This window comes from Rhinopithecus roxellana, chromosome 1, assembly GCF_007565055.1.
Source record: "Rhinopithecus roxellana isolate Shanxi Qingling chromosome 1, ASM756505v1, whole genome shotgun sequence".
NCBI lineage: Eukaryota > Metazoa > Chordata > Mammalia > Primates > Cercopithecidae > Rhinopithecus > Rhinopithecus roxellana.
This window is the reverse complement of record NC_044549.1, coordinates 122,592,581-122,609,465: the sequence shown is the minus strand read 5'-3', so window position 1 is coordinate 122,609,465 and position 16,885 is coordinate 122,592,581. Positions and strand designations below refer to the sequence as shown.

At 39.3% G+C, this 16,885-nt stretch overlaps 1 protein-coding gene and 1 non-coding gene across 7 annotated transcripts in view; both read right to left on the bottom strand.

The window, feature by feature from the left end:
- Nucleotides 1-16,885, bottom strand: part of NR5A2 (nuclear receptor subfamily 5 group A member 2) — a 151,395-nt gene that overhangs the window by 118,876 nt on the left and 15,634 nt on the right. For all 6 annotated transcript variants that reach the window (XM_030929705.1, XM_030929707.1, XM_030929719.1 and 3 more), the window contains 3 exons: nt 16,188-16,306; nt 14,488-14,629; nt 11,242-11,888 (listed from right to left, as the gene is read on the bottom strand). In XM_030929705.1, coding sequence (XP_030785565.1) covers nt 11,242-11,888; nt 14,488-14,629; nt 16,188-16,306 — 908 coding nt within the window. The remainder of the gene's footprint in view (nt 1-11,241; nt 11,889-14,487; nt 14,630-16,187; nt 16,307-16,885) is intronic.
- LOC115892117 lies at nt 6,200-6,304 on the bottom strand. The gene has a single exon (XR_004052008.1). It is a non-coding gene; the product is annotated as a U6 spliceosomal RNA (small nuclear RNA).

Genomic DNA, 16,885 nt, shown 5'->3' with positions numbered 1-16,885 from the left:
AGGGCAAAGTCCTTCAAAAGTGTGTTGAGGGATGTCACATACGAGTCATGTTTTCTGTGTGTGGTTTTCTTTTTTTAACCCATTCTGTGACTTTGTATGACAGTGTGCTGAGAAGGTGCCGCGGGCGCAGGCTCAGTGGGCTCTACCTCCCCCACACTGAGGAAGTAACACTGGCAGCCTTTCCATAAGATCTGTGAGCAATCTGTGTGCCTGCTGGGGAAGCATAAGTACTGGAATAAGCAGGGACCCTAATTATTCTCAGCAAACAAGCATGTGGCTACTTCTAGGCAGACAAGCTGACAAAATTGCTTCTACCGATTGTTCAGTAGGAACCAGTGCTGAGCACCGAGAGGTTGGAGGAGGTAAGGTAAGCCTACCCAGGTATTCACAAGCTGGGGAGGACCACACTGCTACTGCATACCTGACTGCCTCATTCTGTGCCCCTCCAATTACATATAGCCTGATTTTGCAAAAGGAGGCTTAAGTTTCTGCAACCAACAGCAAGACCCTGTTCCTGTTCTGATGGGGACATATTGAATTATTTTGTCTTCAGTTTCCCACGATGGTCTCCTTTTTTTTTTTTTTTTTTAAGACAAAGTCACACTCTGCCACCCAGGCTGGAGTGCAGTAGTGCGATCTCGGCTCACTGCAATCTCCGCCTCCTGAGGTCAAGTGATTCTCCTGCCTCAGCCTCCCAGGTAGCTGGGATTACAGGCAAGCGTCACCACACCTGGCTTATTTTCATATTTTTTGTAGAGAAGGGGTTTCACCATGTTGGCCAGGCTGGTCTCGAACTCCTGACCTCATGTGATCCTCCCACCTCGGCCTCCTAAAGTGCTGGGATCACAGGCATGAGCCAACACGCCTGGCTGGGCCACCTCTAGTTAAAAAAAAAAAAAAAAAAAAAAAAAAAAAAAAAAAAAAAAACAACCCGGGGCCAGCGCGGTGGTTCATGCTTATAATCCCAGCACTTTGGGAGGCTGAGGCAGGTGGATCACCTGAGGTCAAGAGTTGAAGACCAGGCTGGCCAATGTGGTGAAACCCCGTCTCTACTAAAAATACAAAAATTAGACGGGCATGGTGGCGTGTGCCTGTAATCTCAGCAACTTGGGAGGCTGATGCAGGAGAATCGCTTGAACCTGGGAGGCAGAGGTTGCAGTGAGCAGAGATCGCGACACTGCACTCCTGCCTGGGCAACAGAGTAAGACTCTGTCTCAAAAACAACAACAAAAACGAAACAAAAAACCAGCATAACAAATGTATGTATCTTTGGGTAAACTTATGAAAAACCACTCTCTTCAGGAAAAAATAATAAAGTCCTTTAAGACCTGTTGGAATATGATACAGAGGTGAGCATATTGATAACGGCAATTATCAATGATAAAGCATTTTATACATCCTGCTCTTTCAGGTAAAACATCCTGTAAACAGGCATTTAGACATGTGATAGTCAATTCATAGGAGATGGTTCTGTTGTAGGCTTTAAAAAACAACACTATTGAACCACTGATGAAAGGCCAGTTACCTCCATGCTCCCAAAATGAAAGACAGAGACCAGGACCAAAAATATGTATATGGAAGTTCTTTGTAAACAGTCAAGTACTTTACTGAAAGTACAATTTGGCTGAGCATGGTGGCTCACACCTGTAATCCCAGCACTTTGGGAGGCCGAGACGGATGGATCATCTGAGGTCAGGAGTTTGAGACCAGCCTGGCCGACATAGTGAAACATTGTTTCTACTGATAACACAAAAATTGGCCTGGCGCAGTGGCGCACACCTGTAATCCCAGCTACTTGGGAGGCTGAGGCAGGAGAATTGGTTGAACGCAGGAGAATTGCTTGAACCCAGGAGGCAGAGGTTGCAGTGAGCCAAGATCACACCATTGCACTCCAGCCCAGGTGACAAGAGTGAAACTCCATCTCAAAAAAAGAAAAAAAAGAAAAAAGAAAGTACAATTATGGCCAGGTGCAGTGGCTCATGCCCGAAATTCCAGCACTTTGGGAGGCCGATGCAGGCAGATCACCCTGAGGTCAGGAGTTCAAGACCAACCTGGCCAACATGGCGAAATCCCATCTCTACTAAAAAAACAAAAATTAAATGGGCGTGGTAGTGCCTGCCTGTAATCCCAGCTACTCAGGAGACTGAGGCAGGTGAATCACTTGAACGCAGGAGGCGGAGGTTGCCGTGAGCCAAGATCATGCCACTGCACTCCAGCCTGGGCGACAGAGTGAGACCCTGTCTCAAAAAAAAAAAAAAAAAAAAGAATGATTTAACAAACTTTTACTAATAAATTAACTTGACATTGCTGTGGGTCATTATGACTGATGGATGTATCCTCTACAGAGAACATGTTATATGAGAGCCATGGTCTTTTACTCCCACACTGACCAAATGACCATACACTGTCCTCACATCATAGGACTGTCCTAAAGGTCAAACTAGAAAATGGCCTGGAAGCATCTAGCACTAGAGCAGGTACTTAGTGGGTGCCCAAGAAAAGTTACTTCTCTTCTCCTTTACCATATGACCTTGAGCAGAGCAAGGAAAATGCTCACATCTGTACCATTTTCTAACAGGCCTTAAAGGACTTATATTACTGAAGAGAATGGTTTTTCATAAATCGACCCAAAGATACGTAAATACATTATGTTTTCTTTTGTGTAATTAGAGAAGGTCATCATAGGAAACTGAATACAAAATAATTCAGCACATCCTCATCAGAATAGGAACAAGCGCTTGCTCTTGGCTGCCGAGGCTTAAGCCTCAGTTTGCAAAACCAGGCTATATCGAACTTGAGGGGCACAGAATGAGGCAGTCCGGTGTGCAGTAGCAGTGTGGTCCTACTCTCACTGTTCAGATTCAGACACCTGATGATGGTCAAGCTAGTTAAACATGGATTTCTAGTTAAAAATAGTGCCTCACTATTCTCATGTTCTCCCCATGGTTCCAGTAGATAACATACAGATTAATATGAACAGGAAGCTCATAAGGCATGTGAACAAGCAGACCCAGTGTGAAGTTACGATCATCACTACTCTCTTATCAAATATCCCAGCGCCCCATGGAGGATATGTTTCCATGGAAACTATTAGTGCTCAACTATGCTGAAACCAAGCTTCAGGGAGCTTAAACTGAGTCTATAGTTTGTAAATGTATACTCAACAAATAAAGCAAATTTACTTCTTTTTAAAAGTAACAAAAACAGCTCTAAGGACAAAAACAGATCAGGATTGGCAGGGACTGGGATGGGGAGAGGAGTTTATTACAAAGGGACACGGGGTAATTTTAAAGTGTGAAAGAGTTGTTCTATTACTTGTACATTAAAAACAGTAAATTTTAGGAAAAGTAAATTTTATCTTAGTAGAAGTAACTAGTGCATGGGAGTTTTGAGGTGACTGGTGTACTTTCAAGATACACTGGTAAGGCCGGGCGCGGTGGCTCAAGCCTGTAATCCCAGCTCTTTGGGAGGCCGAGATGGGCAGATCACGAGGTCAGGAGATCAAGACCATCCTGGCTAACATGGTGAAAACCCCGTCTCTACTAAAAATACAAAAAACTAGCTGGGCGAGGTGGCGGGCGCCTGTAGTCCCAGCTACTCAGGAGGCTGAGGCAGGAGAATGGCGTAACCCCAGGAGGTGGAGCTTGCAGTGAGCTGAGATCCAGCCACTGCACTCCAGCCCCGGGCGATAGAGCAAGACTCCATCTAAAAAAAAAAAACAAACAAACAAACAAAAAAAACTACCCTGGTAAAGAACAATACACATCCCCATAGTAAACGAGCATGTTCCACTGCCCCACGACAGGCATTAACTGAGAAGAGCTGATTCTTCCAGTGAACTGTGAGCAAGAAGAAAGCTCAGAAGAAAACAAGAAGAAAGATAATGGCTTTCTGAGTCTACAACAGACACATGCAATATACGTATATAAGCAAGAAAGGCTGAAATAACATAAATTCTCATCCAACACTATCAGCCACACCAAAGCCTTCTGTTTCAGGTCTGCTTGGAAGAAGATATAAAAGCAGATGCCTAACACCTTAAGAAACCTTAGAGACCATGTATCAAACCTGCTGATTCCAACATTCTCTCCAAATTCACAAAGACAGAACACTTTTTTTTTTTTTTTTTGAGACGGAGTCTCGCTCTGTCGCCCACGCTGGAGTGCAGTAATCCGATCTCGGCTCACTATAAGCTCCGCCTCCCAGGTTCATGCCATTCTCCTGCCTCAGCCTCCTGAGTAGCTGGGACTACAGGCGCCCGCCACCACGCCCGGCTAATTTTTTGTATTTTTAGCAGAGATGGGGTTTCACCGTGTTAGCCAGAATGGTCTTGATCTCCTGACCTTGTGATCCACCCACCTCGGCCTCCCAAAGTGCTAGGATTACAGGTGTGAGCCACCTAGCCCAGCCAACACTTTCATATCTACTTTCAGCGGAAGAAAAACCAGTTTTATCATTTCCTTGTAAACCTATGCAGGTTCAATTTATTTCATTCTGGCAACTTTGTGATGAGTATGAGAACTGGCAATTGATGGTTTAATGTGCCTTGAGATCAAATTTTGATTGGAAAATATTCATTGAAAAATTTGACTAGAAAACAAACTTTAATGTTTATTTTCTTTGTGTCATCCTTGTGCTTCCCAGATTAGCTACTTTGCATCCAGAGAAGTGAAAACAAAGGTAAGCAAGGTGGCTATCACTCTGTGACATCACATGTCAACGAGGAGTGCTGGTGTTGGACCCATGATTCCCGACCACAACTCTCAGAAGGCAAAGGAGAGTTACATGGCAAGTAAATGTGGTAGACACCGAGCAGGATCCTCTCTCTCAGTTTCTCTATCTCTCCCATAGAAAAGTAGGGCTGGTCGGGCACAATGGTTCATGCCTGTAAACTTTGGGATGCCCAGGCGGGTGGATCACCTGAGGTCAGGCGTTCGAGACCACCCTGACCAACATGGAGAAACCCCATCTGTCCTAAAAAATACAAAAATAAGCCAGGTGTGGTGGCGGGCGCTATAATCCCAGCTACTCGGGAGGCTGAGGCAGGAGAATCACTTGAACCTGGGAGGCAGAGGTTGCAGTGAGCTGAGATCGCACCATTGCACTCTAGCCTGGGCAACAAGAGTGAAACTCCGTCTCAAAAAAAAAGAAAAGTAAGGCTGCCAAGTACAGTGGGTTACGCCTGTAATTCCAGCGCTTTGGGAGGCTGAGGTGAGATTATCACCTGAACCCAGGAGTTCCAGACCAGTCTGGGCAACATCACAAGACCCCATCTCTACAAAAAATAAAAAAATTAGCTAGCGTGGTTGCACGCATCTGTGGTCCCAGCTATTTGGGAAGCTAAAGTGGGAAGATGCGTGAGGCCACAAGGTCAAGGCTGCAGTGAGCTATGATCATGCCACCGCACTCCAGCCTGGGCAAAAGAGAGACACTCTGTCTTAAAAAAAAAAAAAAAAGTAGGGCTAAGTAAATTTACAAAAGAATATAGCTTAAAATTGGGGCAGAGTCAACAATGTCTAAGATTGCAGGCCTCTATTGGGAAAGGTAACTGTGATTTAGGAAAAAGGATCTAGAAGGTTAAAAATAAATAAATAACGCTGCTCAAATAGCTTCCATAATGGGCTAGAGAAAAAGGAGGTTTGCTCCTCCCTTGTGCCCTCGCTTTAGATAAAGCTACACTTAAAAACTGACTTCAGCATGGTTACTAAATTCCTTTGGCACAAACTCCCTGAGTCTCTGAGACCTATTTTCCACAGAAATGCTAGTTGGGAGTTTCAGTCAGGATTAATTTAGATTTTTTTTAATATGTACATGTATCAGAATCATTCATCGAGGGGAAGTTCTGATATATCCATTCCCAGAATTCTCTTAAGACATCTGGTCTCATTAGAAGATCAAATAGATCCTCCAGATTCATTAGCTGTTTAACAAAGTGGGAATTATTTTCTCACTGCTCTTGTGTTTGTGAGATATTCAAGACACAGGTGGAAAAAAATAACTGAAAAAAAAGTCAATCTTCTTGACTCACAAGGACAGCTCTTTCAGCAGAATACAAAACTCTGGAATTAGCTCTTAATTTCTAAAAACACAAGGAAACAGCCAACAGCATAGGTCACTTAACAGATTTGGTTTAAAGATCAGAAAATTTTATAATTAGTGGTTCACCTATCACCTGGTTACAATCCTGTATTCTCTTTTTTTTTTTATGGACAGTTTCATGAATGCGTGTGTCATCTTTGTGCAGGGGGTCATGCTAATCTCTACAACTTTCCAATTTTATTGTATGTGCCACCAAAGTGAGCACCCTGCATTCGCTTTCTGCTATCTCAACAAGCATACATAACAAGAAACCCATACTGAACCTGCCCAGCCTCTGGTAGAGCACAGGATATAATCGTGTTTGGCCGCTTTAACTGCAGAGCACAGCCCATATGCTGTCACTGAACCAGATTCTCCAGGAGAGTAAACTATCCACAGAGGGTAAGGCACTAGAGAATGCTTCAGAAACTCTTTCAAGGCCCAGAAGTGCTGAATCCACTGTACTGAATGATACCCCAGGGGCCTGAAAGAATTATCGTAGCTTTTTTAAGTGTCTCATTCACTCCCAGGGGGTCATCTGGACTCAGGGAAAATCTGTCTCACTGATTATTAGTGATTTGGTAATTGGATGGTAGTGATGGACTTCTGATAACCTCGAGATTTGCTTTAGCTTCACTGGCAAAGGACTGTTTTTTTTTTTGGAGTCAAAGGTTACACTGTCTATTTGTGTGTGTGTGTGTGTGTGTGTGTGTGTGTGCGCGCGCTGTGGGGGATGAGGGAATGCACACAAGAGGACTGCTTCTTTGAACCTGAATCTACCAGTCCCAGTTCTGCCATTCAGTAGCTGTATAATCATAGGCAGATTACATTCCCTTCTGCCTCAGTTTCTTCATATGTAAAAAGAGGTGGGGTCAAATGATCTCAATCATCTCTTCTAATTCTGAAAAACCTTGTGATTTCTTTTTTTTTTTTTTTTTTTTTTTTTTTTTTTGAGGCAGAGTCTCACTCTGTCGCCGGGGCTGGAGTGCAGTGGCCGGATCTCAGCTCACTGCAAGCTCCGCCTCCCGGGTTTACGCCATTCTCCTGCCTCAGCCTCCCGAGTAGCTGGGACCACAGGCGCCCGCCACTTCGCCCGGCTAGTTTTTGTATTTTTAGTAGAGACGGGGTTTCACCGTGTTAGCCAGGATGGTCTCGATCTCCTGACCTCGTGATCCGCCCGTCTCGGCCTCCCAAAGTGCTGGGATTACAGGCTTGAGCCACCACGCCCGGCCAAACCTTGTGATTTCTAGGCAATAAGTATCTTTTGATGCACATCTGCTGTTGCAAAAGCTACAAGTTTCAGAGTATTAATTTCATCTTTCTCAAGCCATTATTTTGGATGAAGACCAGAATTGTCCTTTTTAAGTGTGTTAAAAAAACAGAGCAGCTCACTTATATGTGTCCTCTACCCTTTTCCCTTTCATCTTCCAGCTCTGAAATTCCATGGTTTCTATGAGAGTTGGGGAGTTGTAATTTCCTCTTTTTCATTCCAATATTTTGAATGAAAACCAGAATATCTTTTTTTACACCTTGTAGATGTATAGAAAAACAAAACAACTCACCAAATTTCCTGGCCCTACTGTTCCCTTAACTAGCAAACAAATGAAATCTGTATTCTCTTTTTTTCCTACATGGTAGAATATAACTTGTCCTGAGAGAGTGAGCAAGAGGTCATTTCAAAATTGCCTAATTAGGAGCAAATATGTGACTTTTCATCTTTGGGTTTTAGAGGTATAAAAAAACTGTCCAATAAGTATATCACTTGATAGGCAATTTGCTGTGAAGTTACCAAGAAAAGGACAGATATTTAATGAATAAGACAGGCACAATGGCTCCTGTCTGTAATCCCAGCACTTTGGGAGGCCAAGGCAGGATTGCTCGAGCCCAGGAGTTTGAGACTAGCCTGGGCAACATAGTGAGACCCCTGTCTCTACAAAAATAATTAAAATCAAATTGAATAAAAAAGAGCATTTATCTTCCTAAATGGTATTTTTAAATTACAACCTTAACAGAAAGATAGGGTGGGGACTCAGACTGTGGGTTTCAAGGTCATGCCAGGAGGAAGAGACCTTTTTTTCAGAGTTATTATCCTTAATCGTAGCAGGTAGGCAATGCCAATGGATAGCCGATAAAACCTCCTCTAGAGCAGCAAGGTTTCCTGCAGGTCATGCCTCATTAATGGGCCGTGAAATCAATTTAGTGAGTCGTGACCAGAATTTTGTAAAAAACAAAAAATAAATTAGACTAAAGTAGAATAGATAGAAAATATCAGAGTGCATCACTTGTAGGTTATGTACTATCTGGTGAAACTTTAGTTTAGTTGTGTGTATGTGTCTGTGTGTTTGTGCAACTGTGTGTGTGTGTGCCCGTGTGATGTGTTTGGTACGCTATGTCCCACCCACCGTAAAATACATTTCCTACTGCGTGTCACAGTTAAAAAATTTGAAAGCCACAGCCCTAGAGATGTCTCAATGCTGGCTTCAAATGAGTTGGTTTGCTTTCTGACAAAATAAATTTATAAACGAAAAGAAAAGGAATTCTTCCAAATGTCAATAGTCACCTCCCACCTTTCTACTGAAACTATCCTTAAGTTTTTCTGAATGCTACTCTTTGTTCATTGAAAAATACTTGAATCACTCCTGTTTAATGTAAGCTGAAGGCAAACTGTGAAGTGGGTCAAAATTATCTTTCTATTCTGGGAGCATCTCCCACCCCTTGTAGATGACCCTCATGTTTGTACTTTTTTCCTTTTTCCTTTTTCATAATTTATGAAAGACTGATAAATGCATTAAACAACACCATAATTGATTGAAAATGCTTTTATATGCCCTATTCTCAAAGATATTTATATTTTAGCCAAATATTTAACCTCGTGCTATATAAAAAAGCTCACTGTAAAATCTATCTGCAGAGGAGGGAAGAGAGAGGAATAGTGGAAAAAGCAAATTTGCCCAGCTCTCTTAATGCCTTACCTGCCCATAGCTATATTTACTTCATAATGTTTCCTTTTTACATGAAAGTAATATGCATTATTTCTTTCCTTGTTGATTTGTAAAATATTTTTTCTCTGCAGCTGTCTTTATTTTTAAAAATAATTATTTATGAAACTTTTATTATAAACTCTGAGAGGAAACATGTTTTATTCAACGTTATATTTACCTTATACCCAACTTACCACTTGGCCAATTTTAGGTCCTTAATTAGTACTGATTAAAAACTTAATTATAATACAATCATACTACTCTATAACACATGTAATAGTTTTTGCCAATGTTAAACTAAGAGACTACAATTGCATGTTTTTGATCCTGAATATAAAAATTATGTAGATTCTGCACATTTTTCATAAAACAGTAATGATAATATCAATTTAAAACAACACCACTTATTGAGTATGTAGTATGTGCCAGACTCCCATACTGGGTACTTAATCTACATATTCTCATTTTCCTTTGAAAACCTCCTCAATATAAGCACTGTTACATCTGTGCTCCCAATACTCCTCCACAAACACCACATATGCAAGTTACACATGAGAAAAACCAAGGCTCAGAGAGTGTAACAACCTGCCTATGAAGACATCATTATTAAGGGGTTAAGATAGAGTTCAGATCAAGTTCATTGGATTGTAAAAAGTCTGTGTTTTCCTCATTTTTACATTACCTAACCTTTCAATGGTATCTAAAATTATCATTTAAATTTTCATTTTCAAATACTTTACCTGTTCTATGAAGGACACAGTTTTGAATGTAAGAATATCAGGAAAGTGTTGGCATGGTTTGTTTTTTCATGAAAAATGTTCTGATTATCATAAAGTGGTTACAGACACTAACACATACTCGGAAAATATCTGGCCTAATTGTGCTAACACAGTGCGTTCTGCTTGCCCTTTGCAGCCTGAGGTATCCTTCAGCCATTTTTAAGTATAGCAATAAAGGACATGGGAATAAAGAGCTGGATGTGTCCATAGTCTTAGCAGCGTGCTGATGGAATTTTATCAACTTATTTAGGTCTGTTCAGGTAACTTTTTTGCTTCCATGTACAAAGAACAGTGCTTAATGTAGACTGCTATGAAAGCATTATTTTCCACTTGCATGGCTTCCACATTCCCCAGACCATCTACTTGCACAGACGATATTTAACAGTAAGTCTTAAAATTAAAAGTCGGCTTTGCATTTTCTTTCTCTCAGAAATTTTACAATCAATCTCCTGTCCTAGGTAATCACAAGCTACAGATATTTAGCAGCCACATCTCTCCCTGTGACAGCAAAATGAAGAAATTGATTTTGTGACAAAATATACTTGGAAATCAAATCCAAGACTCACTTTTAAAATAGGAATGAAACCACTGACTACCAAATGTGTTTTGGTAGCCACTCTTAGATTCCAAACTTCTAAATAACTTTCCCACATTAATTCATACTTAAGTTTCAGGAAATAAAATAATTATGAATTTAAACGTAGATGCCTATACAAACAAGTACTATGTTTACAATGTACCAGTCCACTAAAATCAACAAGACATAGATTATGAGAACTACAACCCAAGCCAAGTGAACTAGCACTCACCATTTGCCCATTCCCCATCCAATGACAGTAAACATCCTATTGGAATCTGCTCCGAAAACAAAGGCTTTACCAACCTAATGTCAAGGTAAACAGTAGTAAATACCTACTTGATACTACTAACCAGTGGTATCATTTTCATTCCTTAGAGTCTAAACACTACTAAATGTTGGCATTTTTTCCTTTGAAAGAAACCTTCAAGATGACACCATTATAACATAGCTCTTTACTTGGTAATTTTCAAGAAAAATCATTTACTAGGTGCTATTTCACATTGACTTGAAATGTTTTAAGCCACAAACCATCTGAATTAAAAGGAATACAGATATTCTGCTATTTAGAAAAAAAAGCCCGAGTTTCCTATACTTTATGTTAAATGCCACCCCTCTAAATTAAGAGCTACACAGAATCAAAGCCCCAAAAAGTTAGGCTGCCATAGTCCTGAAGTCAAGGTAATAAAATTACGTCTACTCTGTAAATCATACAAAGTAGAAAATTAAGGAAAACGTATTTTCAGCACCAAGAATGTATTAACTAGGAACATAGTTAGGTCTCTCTTAAAAGGGGTACTGTACGTTGTAATAGCTGGTGGCATACCTTAAGTTCTCTGAAGAAGATACTACTCCTGGCCCACTCGACAATGGAGAAGAGAGTTTGATCTGCCATTTTGCACATAAGCCCAAAGGTGCTCAGCTTTTCATGCTTGCTTCGGTTAGCCTGCTCTTGCTGCAAATAAGCCATGATTTTAGCCTGGACTTGAGGCTCATCTGGCTCACACTTCAAAAGTTCCAGTATCAGATGTGGAATGCTTGCTGGAGAGCTGGTCTGGTAACTATCCATATACGAATAGCCCATTATGGACTCGGGTGAGCTGGTATAGGGGTCTGGGTACTCAGACTTGATGGCCCGGCTAGGAAAGTGGCCATATGTTTGGTAACCTTGCAGGCTGCCGTGAGGGGGCATTGTCATGCTAATGGGGGATGTTACAAAGGGACTTCTGTCGTAGTCTGTAGGAGGCAAGGCAGCATGGTTCAGAGGTAGGCCTTTGGAGGCAGAATGGATGTTTTGAATTGCAGAGGAAATGGTCAGGTCAGAGGGCATAGCTTGGATCACCTGAGACATGGCCTCCAGCTTAAGTCCATTGGCTCGGATGAGGGCTTTTTTCTGTTGCTTCAGGGCCCTGTCTCTCTTGTACATTGGCCCAAACTTATTCCTTCCTCCACGCATTCGGTCGGCCCTTACAGCTGTTGGGGGCGGGGTGGGGGGAAGGAAGGAAAGGTATAAATAAGGTGCAAACTATTAGCATTCTTCAGATATTTAGAAATGTAAATCGACAAGAAGTGGTATGTGTGTGGTTGTTTTCGTTACAATAGCCCACAAAGATTTCCCAAAAAACTATGTCCTCTTTATTTATGAATTCCTTCCTCCAAGTGTGTGCTGTCATCAAAAAAATATTTTGGCTACGTAGGGACATATTAACTCTTTTGTGGACTGAGGAGAGTTCATAATTTTTGTTAGACATAGAAATATTTCACATAGGCCTGGTGCAGTGGCTCACACCTGTAATCCCTGCACTTTGGGAGGCCAAGGCGGGTGGATCACCTGAGGTCAGGAGTTCAAGACCAGCCTGGCCAACATGATGAAACCCAGTCTCTACTAAAAATGCAAAAAATTAGCCAGGCGTGGTGGTAGGTGCCTGTAATCCCAGCTATTCAGGAGGCTGAGACAGGAGAATCGCTTGAACCTAGGAGGTGGAGGTTGCAGTGAGCCAAGATCACACCAATGCACTCCAGCCTGGGCAACAAGAGCGAAACTCCTGTCTCAAAAAAAAAAAAGAAAGAAAAAGAAAATAAATATTTCACATTGCTAAGAAAGAGTATCAGTTGTTCTACTAAAAGTATATGCTTTTATTATGCCAGTTCCTTATGGAAACCCAAACTGCTTTGGGGTTTTCTTTCGCGGGGGTGTGGAATTGAGTTACCCATTTTTGGATTAAATTGTGAATACTTTCCCACAAGATACCTTCCTCCCTGAAAGCCATTTTGGCTACCTTGTTGCAATTACAAAAGAGTTGGGGACATGTTCTTCTTGGAAAATCATTTTCACCTGGACTTGATGAGCCCACATCAGATGATGACCAGTTATTGCTTTTAATTTAAGTAGAATTGGACATAATTAAAACAAACTCATTTCAGAAGCTGTCAAGACAGTCTTGTGCCACAGTGGTGTGTGGAGTCTGTGGCCACGACTAATAAGTTAGTTAGCAGTTCCCTCTAAGTCCATAGTGGCCAATGGCAATTAGACAGAAACTAGAGACCTTTGATAGCTTGTGACATATTGAACTTCCTGGAGGTTAAGTTTTTCAGCTTTTTATCTTAGGATTAGTATCACATTAAAAATTTATTGTGAATTCTAGGTATACAGAATATTGCACAAGGTTATAAACAGTTTTTCATCTGGATGATAATTTATTGAATATTCAATTGTTTCATATCACTCCTAAGGAAGCATGAGCATGTACCACAAGTGATTTACAATTATGAAAGCTTAATTTAAAAAAAAGAAAGAAAGTTTATTTAAGGTAAAGAAATGTAGCCTTATTATTTTTGTTGAAAAGGAATTAAATGACATGCAAAATCACAACATTTGCTTATCTTCTGAGTCTCTTAGTGTAGTAAGCATCTACCACAATATTTTGCTATTTGGGAAATAATAGTGATTGATAATAAGAAAATTAATAAGCATCAATTATTTCCTTTCACGATCTCTTAAAAATGATACTGACATTAACAGTCCTCATAATAACCAAAGTGGCTACCTCTATTCAGAAGAAGTGTGTTAGCTATTCAGCAGATTTATATGATTTTTTTTTTTTAGTATTTCTATCAAGTATGAGTTCCATATAACAGAAAAGTTCCAAATAAAAATAGCCTGTGCCTCATTGATCAAATAAAATGCACTCTTGTATCTGGCACCATCGGTGATATGTATCCCTTGTTATTGCTTTATTTGCAGTATATTTAATCCATGAAAAGCCAGTAGTTCAGAGGCTAGAAAGCAGCAACATACCATAGTAGTACATGAACTACAAATTATTTACAGCAGTCACATATTAACTTTACTGCCTGCCAATCTGTACATTGTAGTATAGGGTCTGCCCTTTCGACAAAGTTCAAGTGTGGTTTTTGAGGAGCCACTTTCTTGTTCTTGTCAAATCTTTGCTAACGATTTAATAGTTCATTATTTTTCATGTTTCCTATTTCTCAATTTTTTATTTTGCAACCTCAGTCATTATCTTTTAAAAAAATACATTTCTACACTACCAAAAATATCCTACATGAGAAACTCCTTTTCACCATTAAAGGCTTTAACTCTTGCTCAAGAATCATGAAATTAGTAGTTACCACTTATGACAAGCACACCTATTTTAAAAAGGATTGAAATCAAACTTTTCCTAGGGTATCTTGATTTAAAAACTTAAAGGGTATTTTACTTTTAATAGTTTTACAAATTATTCTTGTTTTAAGTTGGATTGTTTTAGTCTTATTTTCATAACCTGATCTTTTTTCCTTTTTTGTGTCAAATGAATCTGCTCCCCAAACTAAAAAAAAAGGAGGTGGGGGGGAAGACAACTAATATTTTAAATTTTCTTCCTAGTAGATGTCACCATGATTAAATGAGACTCAGACTATTCTGCAGACGAAACAGAGAAAGATCTTACAGTATTGTCAGTAGTGTTAAAATGCTGGGAAAATAATGTTACCATGCTATCAGTACAATGTTGTTTTAAAGTCCATGTCCTTGGAGAGTTTTAATAGGCAGTAGTCTTTAGAAGAATCTTACCTTCTAGCTTCATTCCAACACTTAGACATTTTTGAAAACGACAGTAAGGACAACGCTTTCTCTGTGTTTTGTCAATTTGGCAGTTCTGGTTTTCTATACATGTGTACCTTTTATTATTTTGGACTGTTCGCTTAAAAAATCCCTATAAGACAGAGAAAATAGTGAGACGTATTATAAATCTAACATCCGTCTTTTCCATTGTTTCATTTTAAGAAAATCACCAGTAAATCCTTTCATTGCACTTTTTGAGCCCTTATGTGGTTCTGTGGTTTATTTTACATTTCAGCAACATCAACCTTTCCAAACTGTGCCAGGCCATGGTGGAGATTTTTCTGGTATCAGTTATATTCTTGAAGAATTAAGTCAAATCTTGGGGAGATTTGGCTACACACCATTTCATCCCAACAGTCAGAAAAAATACAATCTATATTGATCATTTTTTAAAAAAATCTGTTTTCCTATTATCCCACATGTTCCAGATAGAGGTACTCATAAAGTTCTGGCATTGTTTTTAAGTAGTCTGATATAATTTCAGTGATAAACCATTGAAAAATGCCAGTGGAAAAAACTGAATAATAGCAAAACACCTCAGATTTTTTTTTTTTAAACAAATGTCAACACTGGATAGTTAAAAGCAAAAGGATTTAAAGAGTAAAATGGGAAAATGCTCATAATTCCACTGGAATATATTCAAATATGGGGACTATTTTTAAAAAGGCGAAACTAATGGAAAGAAAAAGCATGTATCACAGATAGCTGAATTGTAGCACACAGGGTATGTGTTTTCCTTATATTTTATATAAAAGAGTTAATCAAAAATAAAATGTGTAGCTTTATAATATAATAAGGGCTTTACCAGGATAGTATTCATATTTAACCTACTCGCCACAAAGAGAAACATTCTTACTTTGTTATAGAGAATGGAGGGATTTTCCTGGTGGTGGTTTAAGTAATTGTACTAAGTTTTCCACTTAAAAACAAAAACAAACAAACAAAAAACTTTGAAAAATAGTGAATACTGAATTTACTGGGAATATATTAAAAAGTTCTGAGATAAATTCCTCAAGTGTAATTTATATTAACAATATAGCATATTTTACATATTAAAATCCATGTATTTAAATAGGTTATACAATATACTTATAAAAAGTATTATATTAAAAACTAAAATCTGATTTCTTGGTCTTTATGATATAAATTTCAAAAAATCCTTAAAATTATTTTGGAATAAATCAAGATTAAATCACACAGTTGGGAATTTAGGCTTTTATGTCTGTGGATAAAAAATGTTTAGACTTGTAGCACAGAAATACTCTGAAGTTAAAATGTATTTGGGAAATACTTTGTCATATTCCCTCTCAAGAACAACGATGCTTTAAATATATATAAGTCAAGCAAAATCAATATTTAGGACTGTTAGAAATGGAAGTCTTTCTACAGCTATATCACTTTACTACAATAAAGTATTTTAGAACCATGAGACTGGCAAAGTTTTCTAAACAGCATAAATTTCTTTGCCTTTTGAACTAAATCAGACACATACTTTTAAGAATCATCTCCCTAAGACTCTCTTTCTCCCTCTTTGTCATTTTTAGTTGAGTCTTTAACAAGGGAGCCTAAATTTAGCTTAAAAGAAGTAATCCACTGGTTTATTTTGGTGTTGGACATTATATTTTTCAGGAAGCAATGTGTGAGCAAACCTTGCAGCTTTCACAGGTGAGGAGCCCATAATGGTACCCAGATACTTTATCTCCACACACGGGACAAAGCTCTTCCAGATCTTCGTCATAGGAGTAATTCACCATTTTAAATTGAGACACTGAAACAAAAAGAGAAATGTATACACACATTCAATTAATTTACATGTAGGTGTTAATCCCGCAACAGAAAGCATTTTTGGTGATTGCTGAGCAAATATCACATGGTAAAATATAAAATATAAATTAAAAACAATTTTTAGCAAGGTCTTACTGAACTATTTTTACAAGTAAAACATCTTTTGTCATCAATGAGCATGCACCTTATATAATTCCATGTGCCACAAACAATTCCAACTTCTTCTGTTAACATTTTAAACTGACCACTTTTAAACACAAGTCTCATAACTCCACAAAGCAACAAATAGAGAAGTGAATTGCATAAAGTAACAGTTTCGAATTTCTTTTAAATCCCTATGAAGTTAAGTTCCAAAATGTCACCTTCGCCTAAGGTAGAGAAACAAGCGCAAGCTTTATTCCCTCCCTCTTGAAGAGGTTTGCTGCAAGTGCACCTTGCTTACAGAGACAGCAGCATCAATTTGCAAACTCTGTCCGACAGAGAAACTGAAGCCCCGGAAACCCGCTTCTCAGGAGTAGCCCACTTGAACTAAACAACCTGAGGCTCCCAACGTTCAGATCTG